This window comes from Cebus imitator, unplaced genomic scaffold, assembly GCF_001604975.1.
Source record: "Cebus imitator isolate Cc_AM_T3 unplaced genomic scaffold, Cebus_imitator-1.0 Scaffold92, whole genome shotgun sequence".
NCBI lineage: Eukaryota > Metazoa > Chordata > Mammalia > Primates > Cebidae > Cebus > Cebus imitator.
This window is the reverse complement of record NW_016107407.1, coordinates 11008310-11031091: the sequence shown is the minus strand read 5'-3', so window position 1 is coordinate 11031091 and position 22782 is coordinate 11008310. Positions and strand designations below refer to the sequence as shown.

General features: G+C 36.9%; 1 protein-coding gene across 10 annotated transcripts in view; it reads right to left on the bottom strand.

The window, feature by feature from the left end:
- Positions 1-22782, bottom strand: part of ARHGAP21 (Rho GTPase activating protein 21) — a 130513-nt gene that overhangs the window by 40727 nt on the left and 67004 nt on the right. For all 10 annotated transcript variants that reach the window (XR_005201388.1, XR_005201389.1, XM_017535533.2 and 7 more), the window contains 2 exons: positions 4624-4716; positions 2674-2752 (listed from right to left, as the gene is read on the bottom strand). Coding sequence is in view for 8 of the 10 variants with exons in the window: in XM_017535533.2 (XP_017391022.1) it covers positions 2674-2752; positions 4624-4716 (172 nt within the window). In the remaining 2 variants the exon portion in view is untranslated. The remainder of the gene's footprint in view (positions 1-2673; positions 2753-4623; positions 4717-22782) is intronic.

The following is a 22782-nucleotide window of genomic DNA, read 5'->3' as shown; positions in this document are numbered from 1 at the left end:
AACCAAATGATTAGAATGAAAACAAGTCACCTTTGTATACACAAGTTAACTATGCAGGACCCCTGCCATGTTTGTGCTATTCATAATCAGTAAAGTCTTCTTTATAACGTTTCTAATTTAGAAATATAAAGCATGTTGCTTATATTAAATAGTCCTAGGACAAAACTCTTAATATCAGGATACAATTATTTATTGTTTTATTCAAGTCACAAAACAAATTATAGATTGTCATATATTCCGTCCATTAAGTTAAAAATTCATTAACATCAAACAAAGAACCCTCAAATATATATATATTTATATATATTTGGAAGTGTGTGTGTGTATATATATACATATATATATGGGGGGGAGAGAGAGAGAGAGAGAGAGAGGGAGAGGGAGAGAGAGAGAGAGAGACAGAGACAGACAGAGACAGTCTCACTCTGTCACCCAGGCTGCAGTGCAGCGGTGCAATCTCGGCTCACAGCAACCTTTGCCTACTGGGTTCAAGCAATTCTCATGCCTCAGCTTCCCGAGGAGTGGGACTAAAGGCATGCACCACCACACCCAATGAATTTTTGTATTTTTTTTTTAAGGCAGAGTTTCACTCTTGTTGCCCAGGCTGGACTGCAATGGCGTAATCTCAGCTCACCGCAAACTGCTTCCTGGGTTCAAGCAATTTTCCTGCCTCAGCCTCCCAAGTAGCTGGGATTAGAGGCATATGCCAACACACCTGGCTAATTTTTTATTTTTAGAAATGGGGTTTCTCCATGTTGGTCAGGCTGGTCTGGAACTCCCGACCTTAGACGATGCGCACATCTCAGCCTCCCAAAGTGCTGGGATTACAGGCATGAGCCACCACGCCTGGCCAAATTTTTGTATTTTTAGTAGAGATGGGGGCTCACCACATAGGCCAGGCTGGTCTCAAACTCCTGACCTCAAGTGATCTGCCCACCTCGACCTCCCAAAGTGCTCGGATTACAGGCATGAGCCACTGCACCCTGCCAAGAGTAATATTAAACATCTTAATTTTGCAAAGTGTAGTGGCTCTATCAAGCCTCATTTGACTGACCTCCTGGGCTCAGGTGATCCTCCCACCTCAGCCTGCTAAGTAGCAGGGACAACAGGCACACAGCACTACGCCCAGCTAATTTTTTGCAGAGACAGGGTTTCACCATGTTGCCCAGGCTGGTATCAAACTCTTGGGCTAAAGTGATCTGCCCACCTCAGCCTCCCAAGTGCTGGGATTACAGGCATTAGCCACTGCACCCAGCCTGCAAGGACATATGTTTACATTAATACACTGCAGAATCTCAAGGGCTTTGTGCTTCATTACCTATCTACTACCAGCTGCAGACAGAAGAAACACAATTTTTTTTAACGGAAATAAGATCATGCATAAATATTTCTCTAATATTCAAATTGATTTTAGTGGTTGAAGTGTTATTACTCTGAAAGATGAACTGTATCAGTAATAGAGGAACGTAGGTTTTGAAGACAATAATGATTAAGTTGGTTTTTTTTAAAGCAGAGATATTAATACAATAAAAATCTTTTAAGTTATGGGCTGACAAAACACATCGTGTATTTAAAACACATTGTTGTGTTTATGATGATCTAAATTATTTTGAGCAAAAAAAAATTTGGTAGATCTCCTGTTATCCCTTGGAGAGGCTTTACATTCATTATCAACATAAGAGGCAATATTCAAGAGTTGTTTTCTGTTAGAATCCCATTAAATATTAAAACATTAAAGAAAGCATTCTGAGATCAATTAATCACAATCATGTCATTTAATTGTAAAAAATGACAATGTATTAGGGCATTACTGTAAATAATTTAGATTACAGAATGAGCTGATCTAGATATGATTAGGAGAGCTTGATAAAAAAACTTCAGAAAATGAAGAACTGCAATTGAATTACAAACAGGTAAGTGTGGCTAACAGAAACCATTAGATCATTCAAAAGTTCCTGTATTTGAATCTGAGAAGAACCTCTTACAACAGAGTGATGATCTGATTGGGCTCAGATCCATGGCCTAGCCTTGACAGAAATTCAATATAGTAATAACCTCTTTGGTTTCTAACTTCTTTATTTGTAATTTGGAAAAGTTTTCTAGTTATGTGGGTGAAAGAGAGTAGGACTAAATGATCTTGGAGGTCTCATGGATAGTCACTCTATAAATATGTATCTAACTTTAGAGATCAAAATCCTACCATTCTGCAAAACGCAGGCAGACAAATGGATTAAAAGGGGACGTCTTCTTGTCTTGGTTAGAACAAATGAATTAATTTAGGCTAAGAAGAATATTCAAAGATACTTAAAACTAACATACTTTGGTAACAGGTTTTAAAATAAACTATATATGCCTTTATTGATATAGTATTAAAAATTATACATTTCTCACTTCAAATAAAAGGGAAACTCAGTAAATCTAAAATGTGTGCCTCTCAGCCTCTACACGACTTTAATCATAAATCTGACATATCTGCCAAACCAAAGCCACCAACTAAGCTCTTCTCAGATAGCTGGTCCTTGGCAACTCTCAAATGCGTTATATCTACGGGAAAGTTCCACATCTCCTTGTCAGCACAATTTCTTACAAGAATAGAATACCGTATTACGTCTATGTGTTTTGTTGATTTTTAAAACCCATCTCTGGCCAAAATTAATACTTCAATACTCTTACCTGTTCTGAATTAAAGCAATTACTTGGGAATAGGTTTTGCCAATAACACTTTCTCCATTGACTTTTATAATTCGGTCACCTTCAAAGAGGAGTAAAAAAAACACATGAGAAGTCCTGCAGAAAGTCACTTTTGAACACTTTTGAAATATTTATTGAATAATGTCCTTATTTTTAATGTGATATATATTAAAATAAAATATAGAATTGTGAGAATTATAATTATATTAAAACATATGAATATCCTAGCTTATTAAAGTACCTTTTACAAAAGTAAATACAATTTAACATATCCAGCGTTTTTTGAAACTAGCCATGTTCTAAGTGAGAGTTCCAGCCATTACTGAATTTAGAAATTTCAAAAGGTATAGTCACCAGAGCTATACTACTTACGGCGCATCAGCCATTTCCCGAGGGGCAGAACTAATTATCCCTCCACTTACCCTGTCATTTCTCTCTCTCTTTTTTTTTTTTTTTTTTTTTTTAGAAGGAGTCTCACTCTTGTCACCCAGGCTGGAGTGCAGTGGCACAATTTCAGCTCACTGCAACCTCTGCCCCTCTGCTTCAAGCAATTCTGCCTCAGTCTCCCAAGTAGCTGGGATTACAGGTATACACCATCATGCCCGGATGATTTTTGTATTTTTAGTAGAGACGAGGTTTCACCATGTTGGCCAGGCTGGTCTCGAACTCCTGACCTCAAGTGATCCACCAGCTTCAGCCTCCCAAAGTGCTGAGATTACAGGTGTGTATCACCACACCCGGCCCTACTCTGTCATTTCTAATAGAGAACATTATTCAGCAGGCTTAAAATAGTGATTGTCTTTATTTCCCGAGTATCCTCTAACTTTAGTCCAGCTGATTTCCTTGTAGTCTCCCAAATCTATTTGGTTTGTTGATTAGTCTGTACTATAAAACTTAAATATGGGTATTCGCATGCTTTTGACTAAGGAAAAGGACATTGGATTACTCAGAAAAACTCAGAGTAGAAAGGAAAGGACAGAGACAAAGATTAATGGAAAGGACAGAGGAAAGAAGAAAATAGGCAACAATGTACTTCTTGTATGCTTATCACAGTATATGTCCACTTCATCTCCCCAGTCATGTGAGGCTTAAAAGATGACAGATGATACATTCTTTGTAAAGAAATTCCATATGCACACTAACATACATATTATACATATTAATGATACTTAAATTAGGCTTACTTTAAGTATAATAAAAAAATAACTAAGGTGGGTACTACATTAACAGTATACATCCCCATAAATCTTAGCAATGATGTCCACTACTTTCTAGTATTTGTAGATGAAAATACAGCATTTTATTTAAAAGGCAGTGAAGGATAGTTGTCCAGTTATTTGCATTTTAAATTAATGTTTAAAAAACAAAAGAAAAGAATAACTATTTCAGAATGTTTTATTAAAATCAAAAAATCATAAAACATTTTAGAACAAACCGCTACTATATCCAGGCAATTAGACCACATATACTGACACCTTCAGATGAAGCCAGGCTTACTGCAGACTTAAGCCACTTTTTGTGCAGCAAATTAATTAACTGAACTCTGGCACATCAGGCATTTCTAGAACTTGGAAATCCAAGAAGATTATTTCACTTATATCAAATAAATACCTTCATCATTTTGCTACTTTGTAATCCTTTGTCAAAATTCAATGCATGCAAAATATGATCCTTAAAAGAGCCTCCAAGAGTCTCTTATCTGTGTGGTAATTAAAAGCGCTCACAGTGTATCAATTTATATTGTTATTTCTGTTCAAACCCAACCATACGGGCATCAAGAAACATAATTAGGTCTTAAAATTACTAACAACAGATGTGAAGGAAAAGGAAGAAGCACACAGAAAGATAGAAAAAGAAAAAATATTGAACATAAAATATGGAATAAAGTGAAAAAGAAATTAAAAGGTATTGTTTAAAGAAGAATATTAGCACCTGTACATAATCCAGCTTCAAAAGCAGGTCCTCCTTCTTTAACTTGTTTAACAAATATGGTATCCATTGGTTCCAAGCGGTTTCTTTGTTTTCCTGTTACAGAGAAGCCCAAAGTATAATTTTACTTCACAATACTTCACTAAAATACCAAAATATAAAATAGTGTTTGAGACAATTAAGCAAGGATTTTCAATGAAGTATTAAATACATACCCTGAATTTAGATGCTAAAATTGTAATGTAGGGGTTTTCATTAATTCATTTATTTTGCTTCCTCCAAAACATAATGACAACCACAACACTGTAATGGTTTCCACTTACTGGCTGCATTCCATATGTCAACTGCCACACTAAATACTGTATATACCTACAGCTAATTTCCATAGCAAGTAAGTACTGCTACTACCATTCATAAAGAGGAAACTGAGGCTTAGAGAGATTAAATAGTCTCAAGTTCACACAGCTAACAAGTGCCAAAGCTGATTATACAGGTGGTACTCACTCTACTGCTTTTTTTTTTTTTTCTGACATGAAGTCTCAATCTGTCATCCAGGCTGGGGTGCAGTGGTGCAATCTCAGCTCACTGCAACCTCTGCCTCCTGGGTTCAGGCAATTCTCCTGCTTCAGCCTCCTGAGTAGCTGGGACTACAGGCGCATGCCACCACACCCACTAATTTTTGTATGTTTTTAGTAGAGATGGGGTTTCACTATATTGGCCAGGCTGGTCTCGAAGTCCTGACCTAATGATCCACCCACCTCGGCCTCCCAGAGTGCTGGTGCGCCCGGCCTCTACTGCTTTTTAATACTGCATTGTGCTAAGCATTAAAATGTAACAACGAATAAGACATATTCCTTTCCCTTCAGGGACTCTGGTAGGAAGGGAAAGACATACAAACAAACAACAGTATAGTATAAAAAACAATCAGAGACAAATACAACATACAGTCATGGCAATGAGGAGAGCATGATCAATCCCGTAAGTCAGAATTTCACAAGCTGTTTTCCATGGATCATTGGCATTAACATCTAAGGTACTTGCTAAAAATGGATAATGGAGTCTGACCAGAAATCTGCTTTGTCAACAACTTTCCCAGGTGATCCTAATACGCATTAAATTTTGAGAACAACTAGCCTTATCAGTGAAATAGAAGTCAACAACAGATTCACAGATGAGAGGACATTTAAGCTAAGTGATAAACAGCATGATAAGTATTGTTGGGGAAGAAGGAAGTACACGGTAGTTCTCAAAGTGTGGTCCCCAGACCTGCAGCATCAGTATCACCTGGGAATATGTCAGAAATGCAAATTTGTGGACCCCACCCTAGATCTCCTGAATCAGAAACTCTGAGGTGACTGTGATGCATACTGAAGTTTGAGAATCACTGAAGTAGAAGACACAGTCCTGACCCTTAAAGAAGAATGTAACTGAGAAAATAAGGCATATACATGTGTTGAGTGACATGATACTACTTGTTAAACATCAATACTGGGCAGAAAATGACTGAGTGTCAAATATAAAGAATTCATAATCACTGCCATATAAAACTGAATTGTTACCAGAGTATGCACCAAGATGGCTCAAAAGAAGTTACTTAATAAAGGAACATCTATGAGTAGCTCCCCTTAAATACTTAGCTATTTATTCTGAAAGAAGACCTCTGAAGCAATGAATGACTAGATTTCAAAGGCAATGGGGCACAGTAAAAATTGCTTTAGAAGCTAGTAGACATGGGTTCAAATCCCTTCCTTTGCCACTTGAAATTTTCTATGTGTGCTAGGCTTTATTTTTCTTCATAAAACTTACAACTCACTACCAAAAATTATATTTTTATTTTCTTACATGTTTGTTGCGTCTCTCTCACTAACATAAAGAGCAGGAATTTTTGTCATGTTCATTAATATCACAACACAGAGCAGGCATTCAACAAACAATTATCCAATGAATTAATATATTTCTTGTTTAGTTTAAATTTATATAAGCCCTCAAGATGGGCATTATGATCCTAAAATTGCTATTTGACTGAGGACGAAAAAGAGATTCAGTAACTTGCTAAAAGGCAGCATAGGGATTTGAACCCCAAGTCTGAATTCCAGTGTGACAATTCCATGCCACCTCACAAGTAACTGAAAGTGACTCATTTCTCAGGCTTTACTGTATTCAAGTAGACAGTCCACTTACAATTACTTTAAAAGGAAAAATACTTTCTTATCAATTCAGATCACTTAAAATGCAAATGCTGAATTCCAATGAAGGTGATGATCAGGTTAGGTCACTCTGTGGTCAGTCCAATATTTACAATAGTTGGCATTAAAGAAAAACATGTATCTTCTTGGCTAGAGATCTAAAGGTTTAGTAAGTTTTGTTGCATCAAGTCACTACTTTCATGGAAAGATTTATGTAATAAAAGGGAAGAGACATGTTTCCTATTAATGTCTTCTACTCCACTGTGTCTCAAAGGTGATTATATCATACTTAAAAATACAAAATGTAAATGATTATTAATGAATTCTACAAAATAATAAAAAGTTGGCTGGGTAGCAATGTGGTGACTTCTGAAAATTCTGATAGAAAATTTCACTTACACAGAATAGAGGTGGTCCAAAATAATGTGGTGTTAATTCTATAAAAGAAATACTAATTTTGAAATGACTGCCGTTGTAAAGTCAGACATACTCTGCCATGACAAATATTTCAATACACTATGCCTGAAAACATACGAAGATGGAACAGATTAAAATAGAGTCCAATCCTATAGCAAGCACTGTTACACATCTGCTGAAAGGTGCACTTTTAATTTTTGCGCCCTTTCCTTTCTGAACTTTCTCCAAAAATCTGACTTGCTACCTAGGTACCATCCAATTCCTCCTAGAGACAGAAAAACATTACCCATAAGTATCCCTTAAATATAAGCAGATTTCACTAAAAGTACATTTTTCTTCAGTTTCTAAACACCCTGGCTCTATGTCTTGAGTTAAACACTTGACTCATATATTTTTAAGAGCATCTTCTTTTTCAGATATGTACTCCACAATTCTGCCAGAACTAGAAATCAAAAGTATCACATTTAAAATGTGTGTCATTCACAAGTCCTCTTAGGTCTGTATTTTTTGTTAAGTAAATTTCTAGATATGCAGAACTAAAGCCTGATCCCGAGTTGTGGTAATTCACCAGGAAAAATGACTCCTTCCTTCCCTGTATGATTACTTAGCAGACCCAGATGGCCTCCTTGGCAATTCTTAGTAAAAGCTGCTTTCAGTTCCACATCTGCATTTTATAACTTCTCAATTTTTTGAGAACACATGGGACATGTTCAAAGAACTGTTAAATACCTTATTCAAACATCATTTCCTTAACTTTATCAAAAGAAAAGTGTGGTTTTTTGGCACATATATAGTTAAATCTTCCTATATTTGCAGAAAAAAAAGGTAAAAAGACAATTATATTACATGGATGAGAATGGCTCAAGTAACCACGTTCAGAAAAAGTCCCATTTTATGTTGGTTAATATATAATTATTACTGACTTAAGAAGACATACGAAGCACATATAAATTTACCTGAACTTGAAAATTACACTTGAAATCAGAAAGAATGCACATATGTCTACAATGAAGTAAATACGATCAGCTAGGGGAAAAATAACTCGAGTAAAAAATTAATTATATATCTAAATACTGAATGTCCAGGTGGATACGATTCTTATTCTCTGTATTCATTACAATGCAAGAGTTAAGACCTTTGGCCCAATAACCATATTACATGGTTTTAAATCCCAGCTCTACCACTCATTTTCCAAGTGGAGTCATCAGATTTTACAGTATTTGATATATATTTAAACTAAAAAATAGTAGTCTATCTGAAATTCAAGTTTAATTGAGCATTCTGTATTTCATATGATAACCCTATATCCAAGTGATTTTAGACAAATGATTTGTATGTGCCCCCAGTTTACTGATCTGAAAAAATGGGAATGATAATAATTATTCCTACCTGGAAAGGTTGTTGTGAGGATTAAAAAAGACAATCCAGTAAAGCACTTAATAAATACCTGCATGTGCTAGATATTATATAAGTATTACTTATTAGTATGATAGTCCTGATTATAAACTTTTCAAGTTTACAAACAGATCAAAGATGATTTTGGGTACACAGAGCCTGTCACATCGCAAGTGAGCAATAAACACTGGCTGAAAGATACCCATAAAACTCAACTGTCAGCTGGACGTGGTAGCTCACACCTGTTATCCCAGCACTTTGGGAGGCTGAGGCGGGTGGATCACCTGAGGTCAGGAGTTCGAGACCTGCCTGTACAGCATGGAGGAACCCCATCTCTACTAAAAATACAAAATCATGCGGAAGTGGTGGCACATGCCGGTAATCCCAGCTACTTGAGAGGCTGAGGCAGGAGAATTGCTTGAACCCAGGAGGCAGGGGTTGCGGTAAGCCAAGATTGCACCATTGTACCCCAGCCTGGGCAACAAGAACAAAACTACATCTCAAAACAAATACACACCTCAACTGTCATAGGGTGTTTGTTTGTAGTCAAGGAATACTGCCGGGGAGGGGGTGGGGTGGAAAACGTGAAAGAAAAGAAAGTAAAAAGGTAAGAAGAGATTATGGTAAAAAAATTTCCAATAACTCTGACACAAACTATACACCTGTCTTCAAAAAGACTGTGTCTAAAACCAAAGTGCTACATCTATAGGCCTGGGGGCTTTGTCAGTCAAAAAGGATGAGTTAAATCTCTAGTGACCTTCTGTGGAAAATGCTAAAGAAAAATCACTTGCAGCATCTAAATTATTCAAAATTTTAAAATATTAAGCATACAAAAAAAGAGACTAAAGGAAATAGATTACTTTTAAGAAGCAACAAAATTTGAACTATGCCAGTTACAAAAAGAACTCTGTAATGAAGATCACAGAAAAATAGATCATAATAGGTGAAAAAAAAATCCTACAGTTCTGGGGATAATAGAAACATATTTCTTAACAGACTGGAGACATATATACTTTATACAAAGAAAAACTATCCCACACTGTAATCAAGAGCAAAGCAATAGAAAATAAAGGCTATCGTCTATGGCCATACCACCTTAAACGTGCCCAATCTTGTCTAATGTCAGAAGTTTAGCAGGACTGGGGCTGGTTAATACTTGGATGGGAGACTGCCTGGGAATACTAGGTGCTATAGGCTTTAAAAAATAATAAAATATAAAAGAAAGAAAGAAAATAATGGTTATCACTGAGATCGAGCTTTTGTTTCTTCTCTCTGAGTTCTCAAACTTGCTACTGGATAATTTTTTTAATTGAACCAAATCTCTGCTTTTATGGCACTTATTTCAAAAAAGTATTTTTTTTCCATTGGTTTCTTTGTTGCCAAAGAAAAATCTCTATCCCTATGCAACAAAAGGCCATTGACATGAGACTGTGCTCCAATCTGAAAGTCAGATAAGCCTTGGAAGAAGTGCATCCTCCACAAAGGTGGAAAGCTGAAGAGGTATGTCACATAATAGAATATGAAGTCATCAAGCATCAGTTATTTAAGAGAAATGAACGGCATATTGAAATTAGTATCTATTTTTCAGATAAAAAATAATTGAAACTCCAATATACATTGAAATCCATAGCAAAGTTATGTCTGAGGGATGAAAAGGGATCTACATTTCTCTTTGATGGAGAATAGACTGCCACAGAAAAAACACCATGTAGAAGAATTTATTGAGCAATACGTAGGAACTGTGGAGCTATTAAGAAAAAAAAAAAATGAGTAATATACACCAAATTTAGGCTAGTAATTACCTCTAGGGGAAGGGAAGAGGAAAGGAGTGGCATAAAAGGGCCTTATTATATTTACGGTCATTTATGTTGCTTGCCAAAGATGGGTGGCAAGCATTTGAAAGTAACATTTTTTTCCTATATTTTGTATACCTAAAATATTTCATAACTATTATTTCTTATTTTGACAACAGGCTTCTAACTTTTATTTTGGGGACATGGTTTACTGGTATCATATACATTTCTTAAGAGTCTAACAGAGACGCAAATGTCCAACATTAAAAATCCATATGTATCATATAATAAACACATCCTATATAAGTCATTAAGCAGAATCCAATTTAAGAAGACTGCTATGGCAGATTATTAGTCGTTTTTAAGTTGTTTTTTTTTTTTTTTTTTTTTTTTTTTTTTTTTTTTGGTAAGGAGAGAAGCACTAAGAAAGATGTGCCAACTTATTAAATCTAGGTGTTACCCAAGTTCTCACTCAAAATGCTCTCTCTTGCAGAGTGATAGCTAGCACTTTAAAATTATATCTCCAAGTCTCCAATCTGCAGATCCAGCAATTACCATGAGCTCCCAAGCCCAAATTCCAATAATCTCTGGATACTGTCAGTAGATTGAGACCTGTCAGGTCTCAATCACATTATATGTATTATTAATAAAAACATACTATCTTTCTACTCTTCCTCATCTTCAAGTAATAACAAATAGAAAAAAATGAAATAAGAAAATCTGTTTAATATAAAAAAGCAAACCATGTTCCAATTGAATCATACTAACCCTTCTTTCAACCCACACCCCTCTAGTTTTTAAGATTTTACTCTAGAAATGTCCAGCATACACAAAAGTAGAAAGGACAATAAAGCCCCATGAATGCAGCTTAAATAATTATTAAAGAATCTGTCAATCTTGTTTCATGGAAACCTACCCACTTTAAAACATTTTACTGGAAATCCCAGATAACCATATCAATTCATTCATAGATACTTTACATCCATATACACCACTAACAGATAAGAACTTTACATTTTCTTAAAGGAAAGCCAACAAACTCCTTCAATAGTTCTTCACAGCATGCACCATTCTGTGCAATGTGATTTCTAGCATAAGCTGACAAAGCCGCTCTATTTTCATCTTCCTTATACCTACTTAACATTAATACAAAGCAGTATATCATGACAGAAATGATAGAGCCAAAGGCTATGAAATAAATTTAGAAAGGTTTCACATGTAAAAATCACAATAGAATCCTAAATTAAGTTTCTTAACAAGTAGCCCATTCCCAATGCAACTGCTCTACCTATGTATTCAAGTTCAGTGAGTTCATATATGCACAAGAACATATAGTACATGAAAATCTCCAGCATACAGAACAGTGCCCGGCATATAGTAGATGCTCAAGAAATGTTTGCTGACTAATTAAAATCAGAGCCCTGGAAAATGCAAAGAGTAAAAATTCCCAAAACCAACTTGGAGAGTTGTTTCAGGAACAAAGCAATCATGCTACAACTAATCTGTACTATTTCCCTCAAATAGTTTAAGGAAAATGCTGCCACTCAATAGTAGTTTAAGTACAGTACCACTAGGTGTCAGACGTGAATCAAAATTTTCTGGCATTATGAACTATTCAGGCAAGAAAGACTGTGGATAGGTGTTATTCATTCAGCAAATATTTACCGGGCTCTCACAAATGTACCAGGCTTTGATTATCCTACAATGAACAAAGAATCCTGGTATATGCCTTCTGAAGTATTTAAAGTTCATGTAGCATTGGATTTTTTTCCCTAACATGTCACACAGTTCACAAACAATATTATCAAATCTAGATTCATAGCCCTATTATTCCTGTTATGCTAGAATATGCTAGAATTTGTCTACAAACTCAGAAAAATTCGTTATGGTGCTCTAACCAACTATCTTTCCATCTGATTTTATCACCTCTCAATCCTTTAACCAATTAACCTCACTTGACTTTATCAAGACCTTCCATTCCCTTTAGCCTTCTCCATCCTTGCAAACTATCAGTCTCCCTCCAGAAATTACTTTCGTGCTTGCTTCAGCAACACATGTACTAAAATTGGAACAAAAATTTCTTTCTTTCCTGTTAAGATTACCCATGGATCAGTATTTCAACAAAATTCACCAGCACCCTCAACTTCCTTTCCCCTTAACCTTTCAGAGCATTTGGTTTGCCAATCTCTAACTACGGAGAATTCCAAAATACACCTGCTCTGTTCTTGTTCTTGGCCTGCTACTATAGCTGAATAAAACTGCCTAACAACCACTGATTTACAATTTCCAAGTTCAGTTCAGTTCTTGACACTGCTCAGAAAAGTCTCTTGCTTGCATTTTAATTCCTGCTCCCTCAAGGTTGCTGTTTCAAACTTCTAGTAACCTTCTTATTTTTTTTTTTTTTATTTTTACAGAGACAAGGTCTTGCTATGTTGACCAGCTGATCCCAAACTGACTTCAAGGGATTGATTCTCCTGCCTCGGCCTCCCACTCAAAGTGCTGGGATAAAAGGCATGGGTCAACACACCCGGCCACGATACCCTCTTTAACTTGCTGTTCCATGCTGATTTCCTCACACTAGCTGATAACCTTGCCTCCCAGTTCACTCAACTGCTGTATCCTCAACATTTTTTTCTTTGCCTGTCCTCATTTCCTTTGTCCTATTTCAAGTAGGGATTTAGTCATCAGCCTCCTTCAGGACCTTGCCCCCATAATTATCCCTTCTCACATGTAAAACTTCATGTGGGAAAATCCCTAGTCTTCTCTCCAAATCTCATGGATATACAAAAGATTCCCAAACTTAAAACAACAAAAGTTGTCTCCACCCTTCCACAGAGCTTCATCGCTATCCCTTGGTTTTTCACACTTCTTACAAATGTAGTCTATACTCACTTTCAGTTGCCTCTAATTCAGGGTTTCTTAGAAATTAACAAATATCTCCTTCGGGGCAAAATCGCCAACTACCCTACCCTGACCTTGTCACAGTTCGATGCTCTAATGTTTACGTTCCAACCCACTCCTATGTGTCTTCCTCCTCCCTTCCGTCCACTGCACTGAAACTGTTCTCAGTAACTTTACCAATCTGCCATTTGTCAGGTCCAGTCCAAATGTATCTCTTTAGTCCAAATCCTCATGAATTCTCTATGACAAGTTTTCCACTCCCTGCCCCACTTAAAATTATCACCTAATAAGCAAATTACCAGCTATTCCTGGTTGTTCTCAGACCTTTCCACTACTTATTCTCAGATTTCCTGATTCTTCTCTCTCTGACCATTTCTTAGAGTCCTATCTTTATTCTACATGTCTTTATGCTCTCTGTGTATGGTTTCATTTATGCTTAAGACTTAATTATAACATGTAAAATGATGACTGTCAAATCTATTTTCAACCCCTTACCTCTTAAGAACTCCAGACACAAATTTTCAACGAGATAGTGAACTCTCTACAGGCATCAGAAATACAACTTATCCCAAACTAAACTCATTTCTCCAGAGGAAGGAGAGATATATTTCACTTGGATATCCTTCGATACTTCATTTAATGACACCTCCATCTAACCAGTCACTCAAGCCAGTAAAGCTAAGCATAATGCTCCAAAGGCATCTTTAACTGGAGACATACACTCCCATCCTCAAATCCTTCCACCAAATCTGGGCAAATGTAACTTCTAAATACCTCTGAAATCTGTTCTGGAATGCCATTTTTCCCTCCTCCTGATAAAAATGCTATTCATCTGTCAACAATCCAATGGATACCCCACCTGAGATCCCCTTGCCTGGTGGTTAAAACTCTGACTTCAAGAAGTTCCGGCCAAGTGCAGTGGCTCACACCTGTAATCCCAGCACTCTGGGAGGCTGAGATGGGTGGATCACTTGTGGTCAGCAGATCAAGACCAGTCTGGCCAACATGGTGAAACTTCATCTCTACTTATAAAATATAAAAATTAGCAGGGTGTGGTGGTGCATGCCTGTAGTCCCAGCTACTCGGGAGGCTCGGGCAGGATAATCACTTGAATCCAGGAGGCAGAAGCTCCATTGAGCCAAGGCTGTGCTGCTATGCTCCAGACTGAGAGACAGAACGAGGGGCTCTGCCTCAGGTGGAAAAAAAAGTAGTTCCTAGTCTGGTGGAAGGTATAAGTATAAAATAAATACATAAATATAAAAACAAAGACATATGCAGTAGATGCAGAAATCACAGGAACTGTTCTGGGCTTTAAGAAACAAAGTAACAGAATAAAGTCTCTGCTCTACATTCCAAATGAGGGAGAAAAATGCTCCAGAAGAAATACGAGAAATGGTGGTAAGTGCTATGGAGAACAATAAGTAGAGCGAGATGGAAAGGAAGAGAGAAAAGGCAGGGCTGTTTTTCTGAAGTAGTCAGGGAAGGCCTCTCTAAAAGGTGGCATGTGCACAGTTATCCAAAAGAAGTGAGGTTAGAGGACATACTGCTACCCAGCAATTAGTTTAGTGAGTGGCTCACAGGACAGACTCAACAGATGTTTGCTAAGGGAATAAACAAAAATTATATTTCTTGATTTAATGTATTTGGCATTTACATGTAAATATTTGTTCTGTTTTTATAGTAAAGATGAAAAATTATATGTTAAACATCAAAAACAGGGACTGTAAATATTATAATTAAGTCTTTACTAAATTATGGATCATGTACTTTCAATGTAGGCTAACTAGCTGGAGAGCAATCAGGAAGGAAAATGGGACTACCCAACTAGGGGGTGTCTATGATTAAGGTCTTAAGTTATGGAGCAGCTTTAAAAAAGACAGCTCAACTTCTATAAAATCAACTTGGCCAGGTGTGGTGGCTCACACCTGTAATCCTAGCACTTTGTGGAGGCAGAGCCGGGAGCCCAGGAGTTCAAAGCCACCCTACGCAACATGGCAAAACCCTGTCTCTACAAGAATTATAAAAATTAGTCAAGCATGGTGGTACATGCCTGTGGTCCCAGTTATTCCAGAGGCTGAGGTGGAGATTACAGTGAGCTGAGATCGAGCCACTGCATTCCAGCCTGGGAGACAGAATGAGAGCCTGTATTTGCAGGGGAAAAAAAAAAAAAAAAAGCTTAGCGTGGTAGCTCAGTCCTGTAATCCTAGCACTTTGGGAGGCTAAGGTGGGTGAATCTCTCGAGCTCAGGACTTCAAGACCAGCCTAAGCAACACAGTGAGAAATCATCCCTAAAAAAAATTTTTTAATAAAAAGAAACCATTATACAATGACTTGATCATTATACAATGTATACATGCATTAAAATATTATACTGTATCCATTCTTGTGACCACTTAGAGGTCATAATTACTTTTAAAAACCCCAAATTAACATAAACTACTAAGCAAACACTATAAAAAGAAAGAAAAGTATATTTTAAAATATTATACTGTATCTCATAAATATGTATACTTGTCAATTATAAATTTAAAAACTTAGGAAAAAAAAGCTCTAAATCACCTAATTACAGAGTTACCCCTAGAACAACATTTCTAGAAAGAAGTTCTTTCCAGAGGAGAAATTAATATTCTGGAGAGCATTAATACTTTGTCATGTACTTTTCTTCTTGTTTTTACCTGTATAGCCCTATCTGTTCAGCATCTCCAATTAGTTCTCTGAAATCCCAAATTTCATGTTATTTTTAAAACTTCATTTATTTTCTTGGCTGCCAAATTAACTTTCAAACTCTTAAAATATATTCCTAGAAATGGAATTTCTGACAATGCTTCTTTAATCCAATTGAATTCTTTGCATTTTAGATCACTATAAGTAAGGTTTCCTGGGACTTCAAATAAAAGGGTTTTTAAAAAATCTTTCATCTAACTCGACCCCCTTATTTTACCAGTTTATTTTATAAAGAGGAAGTCCAAGTTGTTACATAAATCCAAGATTACCATATTTTTGTTATTACTGTTCTAGCTTACACACATAGCAGCTATGGGAACCTGATTTCTAAATCAAAAGAGTGTCACTGGCACTTTGTGTTAGAGAGGTTGATGGGAAAAGACCAAAGAAAAGTAGGAGGGTAGTCAGAAATCTGCTTTTCTTCTTCAACAGCAGAGGTTAGATCTAACATACTAAATTTTGCAGCTCTGGGAGCAGTCATTTTAGAAGCGTGTGCCAAATCAAGATGGTGGTCATCAGAAAGCTCCCAGTGCACCTCCCTTAATTCAACACATTTATTTACTCAGCAAACATCTGAGCTCCTACTATATGTACCAGGTACTTACTAGGCACTAAAACCTAAGCAATGAAAGACAATTTCTATCCTTAATGATCTTTACTCTGAAAGTAATACATAAAAAATATTCTTTTCCATAAAAATACTTAAAAGTCTAAGTATATAAGGAAAGTTTATTTTGCATATTCTTTTTTTTTTTTTCCTTCAGACAGAGTCTCACTCCGCCGACCAGGCTGGAGTGCAGTGGAACAATCTTGGCTCACTGCAACCTCCGCCTCTTGGGTTCAAGGGATTCTCCTGCTTCAGCCTCCCAAGTAGCTGGGATTACAGGCATGCAGCTAATTTTGATATTTTTAGTAGAGGCGGGGTTTCACCATGTTGGCTATGCTGGCCTCAAACTCCTGACCTCAGGTGATCCACGCACCTCGGCCTCCCAAAGTGCCGGGATCACAGGCCTGAGCCACCGCACCCAGCCTGCATATTCTAATATTCAGTCTTTGCCTATCATTTCCCTATTTGCCTTCATCAGGTTCGTGCTGCTGCCACCACCTCCCTAGAACAGGTACGTCAGGAGGAAGAAATTTCCTACTTGTTTACCATATAGCGTGAACAATCACTCAGATTGTCTCCAAAATATGAGTAGGAATTTTCCAGTAGAGAATTAGGGAAAATGTCTACCTATAGCTTTTAAAAATTGTGAAACATCAATCTACTTCATCTTGTACAAAATAGCCTTTCAAACATTTGAAAGTTTATCACTTCCTCCCCAAGCAAGTCTCTTTCAAGCAAAGTCAATCTTTTTTAAAAAGTATGTATCATAGGTCAGCCAGGTGCAGTGGCTCACACCTGTAATCCCAGCACTTTGGGAGGCCAAAGTGGTGCAACACCTGAGGTCAGGAATTAGAGATCAGCTTGGCCAACATGGTGAAACCCTGTCTCTACTAAAAGTACAAAAATTAGCTGTGCATGGTGGCAGGCACCTATAATCCCAGCTACTCGGGAGGCTGAGGCAGGAGAACTGTTTGAAACCAGGAGGCAGAGGCCACAGTGAGCTGAAGTTGAGTCATTGCACTGTATCCTCCTGGGCAACAAGAGTGAAACTGTCTCATTTACAAAAAAAAAAAAAAAAAAAAGTCAAAAATTATATATATTTACATTCTTGCCATCACAGCCCTTTATATCTGAGGTTCCCAAGTGTTTTAGCCATGTCCTAGTCAAAAGACGACCCTGGAGATCTCCTTTCCTGTATTTTCCCACCTGTCCCCTAGAGAAGAACAAAATAAATATTTTGAAGTTACCTTGTTACTAGCAACATACAGAATCACTTATTACTTTTGTGTGTGTTTATGTATGCATATGTGTATGTGTGTATACATGTATATAAGTGAGTTTATACATTTTACATTGGGAAATATTACCCATAATAGCAAACTACAAATAACTTGCTAATTATAACTACATCTTAATAGGACAAATACATGGGCAGCAAATTATCTAATGACTTATCAGTGTACTAGCTAACTGGGCTAATACAGAGAGACGGGTAATTTATATCTGAACCATAGTATACATACATGTACAGCCTAGCTGCTAGAAAATCACATCCCAAAATACTAATGATACCAGTGAAACAATATATGCCCAGGCCACTGAACGTGAGCATCCATTTTAAGAACTTTTCTACCCAGCAATCAGAAAAAAAAGCCCAAGTCTACTTACAAATCTATCAGGGATTCTCCCACACTTAAGAGGAAGGGTAACTACAAATAATGCCCCACCAACCCAGAGGCTACCTTGGGGGCTTAGCAAAGTAGGGGAAAAAAAAAAAAGAAGGAAGGGAAAAGACAGCTCTAAGAAGTGGCTATGGTCTAAACTGGACATGGACATGGATTTGTAGGCTAACTCAGGTAATAGCCTGCTCCTAGAAAAGCAAACACCAATCAACTTGGAGAAGAGATTTTTCATCTTAGATCTCAAAGAATCCCCAAGTAATAATTTTTGAAGGTCAAGAAACACAAAATAGTTTAAAAATTCATGGAAAACAACATTCTAAGCTAAAGCTACCAGAGAAAACAAGAAAAACAGGCTCACAAAGACTCCTGATAAAGGAATCACCAGGCACAGATTATAAAAGAATTCTGCTTACCATGTCTGAAGAAATAAAAAGATAAACCTAAAAAGGAGTACAGGTGAAAAACTGTAAGAAATGATCAAACATATTTGCTGCAGTGCCCTAAAAAACTTCTAAGAACCAAACTTTAAAACTTAACTAAAAAGAAATTTACTGAACATATATTGGAAGAAATTATCTAGAATGCAGACCAGAAAGACAAAAGAAGAAAAATAAAAACTAGAGAATTTAGTAGCTATGGGAGATGGAGTAAGAATGAAATATTATCTTCAATATTATTGAACAATTGCATACTCAGCAAAAATACCTTTCAAAAATGAGGGCAAAACACAGATATTTCAGAAGAAAAAAGGAGAGAGAACTGCATCGCAAACATATAAGCACAATGTTGGAGCCAGGTACAGTGGCTCATGCCGATAATCCTAACTACTCAGGAGACTGAGGCTCTGGGTAGTGCCTGGGTCCAAGAGTTTAAGATCAGCATAGGCAACATAGTAAGACCCCAGCTCTTAAAAAATAAAAATAAAAAAAGCAACGTGTAGGTAGGAAGGAGATAATGGAGTTAACATGTTCTAAGGTCTGTATATTGTATAAGAGTAGAACAGAATTTTAAGTAGCATTAGACTTTGGTGAGCTTGCATATTATTTCTAGAATAACCACTAAAAGAAGCATAATAATGTCATTTAATCTTTCAAGTAGAAAGTATAGAAGAGAAATTATTTTTTAATCTCAGAAAAGAGAAAAATATGTCTGAACCAACAGAAAGTTCAAAATAAAAGTGAAGATTAAACAATATACATAATTAATTACATTAAATACACAGGTGAAAATTTCTAAATCTACCTATGGTGAACTTGCTAGTTACAGAATCAACTCTTCCACCCACGAACAATAACCAGAAAAGCTAGACGATGTATAATCACATTTGTGTGAAGATACCAGAAAGCAACCAAGGCAGAGAGGGCTTAATGGGACAAGCTTCCCAATAGAAGTCCAGAGAGGCGAGTCCAGCGCTTTGCATAACTGTTCACCTTGAGGCGTTTCCTATTCCCGAGTAATGGGAAAGAGAGACTGAGCAGCTGCACAGAGCTTCCATGAATCTCAAAAGGCTGGGGAGATTTAAAAAAAAAAATGCAACTTCAGGGCCAGCCAAGGAAAAGAGCTCTAGGAAACACCATGTTTTCACTTGGGGGGGTCCCCAAAAGAATACAGCCTGTGAGCAGGGGTGAAAAGAAAAAGCACAACCATGTCAAGCATGGAAGTGTGCTGTTCCGATTTCCTTCAGAAGAACCTGCTGTAGGGAAGACTGTGACTGACAGCTCCAGCTGCCACCCTTTAGATCCATCACCATGTCCACACAGAGGCCACATTTCCCCATTCCGGCCCAAAGCAGGATTCTTCTAAAAGACAAGTGTTTGCCTGGGGGCTCTTCACTGGCCTGGCAGAGGCTTTCTTTGATCTGTGCTGCAGTATGGGCCCTTCCTACCAATTCTTTCCTTTTCTCTTTTCTTTCACAGCGATCACACCTGTCTCATGGTCTGAAGCTTTCCCCTGCCCTCTCTTGCTCTCATCTTTATCCTTTACAGGCATTGCCCCCAGTAAGTCTCTGCATATCTCATCCTGTCTTAGTATGTGCTTCCATCTTGATGTCTGCTACTCAACACCAATTATCAAAAAAAACCAAGGCCCACCTTTAGGTGAAGGCAATCCTTGAACAGAGATGCAAAATTTCTAAATGAAACAGAAAACCAAATCTGGTGATATATGAAAAGCATCACATATTGTGAACAAGCTTGGTTTAGTCCAGTAATGCAGGGATGGTTTCACATTTGAAAATTGTACCAATATGATCTACCACATAAAGAGATTAAGGAAGAAAAATCAAAGGGTTATCCCAAAAGATGCAGACCGATTCAACACTCATTCATGAGAGAGACACACCACTTCCATAGATCAAAGGATTCAATATTTCAAATATTCTAATATTATAAACAATATAAAACCAAACAAAATTCCAGCAGAATTTTTTCTTGTGGGTATAGAAACTGAAAATTCGATTCTAAAACTTAGATGATACTGCAAATGGAGAAAAATAGTCAAGCCAATCTTGAAAAGCAAAACTGGAAGACTTATTCTACCCAACAGTAACATTTATTATAAAGCCACACTAGTTAAGACGGTGTTGTCTTTGTGTAAAGAAAGTGATCAATGGAATAGAACAAAGGTTGGCAAACTTTTTCTTTAAAGAGCCAGACAGTAAATATTTTAGGCTTTGTGGGACACATACAATCTCTGTCGCATATTCTTCTTTTTTTAACAGCCCTATAAAAATATAGATCTATTCTTAGCTTGGAGGCTGTACAAAAATGAGCCATGGGCCAATCCCTGGAATAGAAGCAAGTCTAGAAACACACATACACTTTATGATCAAGGTGGTATTACAGAGCTGTAAAGAAAGTACGGACTTTCCACAAAATAGTGTGGGTCAAATAAATATCCATATAGGAAAAAAATTCATCTTGAGCTCATACCAGATGCAAAAATAATCAATTTTAGGTGAATTTTAGGAATTTTAGGCTTGTAAATAATGCATCTTGAAGATAACACAGAAGGATATGACCATGGAGTCATAAAAATAATTCTTAAATAGAACTCATAAAGTATTAACCATAAAAGACTGATAATTCAGATGATATTAAAATTAGAGACCTCTCTTTATAAAAATTACTAACAAGAAACTGAAAGGTAAGTCACAGGTTGAATGACCTGCTAATCATATATCACTAACAAAGTACACATCCACAATATTTAAAGAATGCCTACAAGTTAATAATTTAAAAAGAACTGACAGGTAAAATCCAAATAAAAGGTAATCAACCTCATTGGTCTTCAGGAAATCCAAATTAAAGCCATTGTCCACACCACTATACATCCACTGAAATGACTAAAATTACAAAGACTGACAATACCAAGTGTCAGTGAGAGATGGGGCAAGTGGAACTCTCATACACTGTTGGAGAGTGTGTAAATGGGTACAGTCCCCTCAGAAAACTCTTTAGCAGCATCTACTAAATATACCCATATGCATACCCATGACTTAGCAATGCCCAGATATACATGCCCCCCAGAAATGAGTACATATGTGTACAAAAGTACACATGTAAGAATGCTCATAGCTGCATTGTTTGAAGTAGCTAAACACTGAAAACAATTCAATGCCAATTAATAGTAGATTGGATAAGTAGTACATATTCTTTTTTTAAGAAAATCAGCTTTATTGAGGTACAACATACATAAGATTAAAAAATATCCATTTTAAGTGCAGGGTTTAATAAATTTTGATAACAGCATATACCTATGTAACCACTACCACAATCATGATACAGGACAGTTCTACCATGCTAACAAGTTCCCTGGTACCCTTTTGCAGTCGATTCAGGCAACCACAAACCTGTTTAGAAGAGGATTTTACTATTATTATTATTATTATTTTATCCAGCCCAAAATGTCAGTTTTGTTTTAAGAGACAAGGTCTCACTATTCGCTATGCTGCCCAAGCTGGCCTTGAACTCCTGGGCTCAAGCAATCTTTCTGTTCTCAGCCTTCCCAGGAACAAGGTCTACAGCTGCAAACCACCATGACAACTCACAGGCCTGTTGAGAGTTGTCTTACCTAGGATTTTATATAAATGGAATCAGATAGTACTCTTTCATGCTTGGTTTCTTCCACTCATCAAAAGTTTTTAACAAAAAGCATCAGCAAAACAATAAAAGTAGATAAATTATATTTTATCAAAATTTAAAGCTTTTGTGCATCAGAGGACATTATTAAGAAAGTGAAAAAAAAAAGTGAAAATACAGCCTACATAATGGAGGAAAACATATGCAATTCATATATCTGATAAGGACCTGGTAACCAGAATATATAAAGAATATTTATGGGGCCGGGCGCGGTGGCTCAAGCCTGTAATCCCAGCACTTTGGGAGGCCGAGGCGGGTGGATCACGAGGTCAAGAGATCAAGACCATCCTGGTCAACATGGTGAAACCCCGTCTCTAC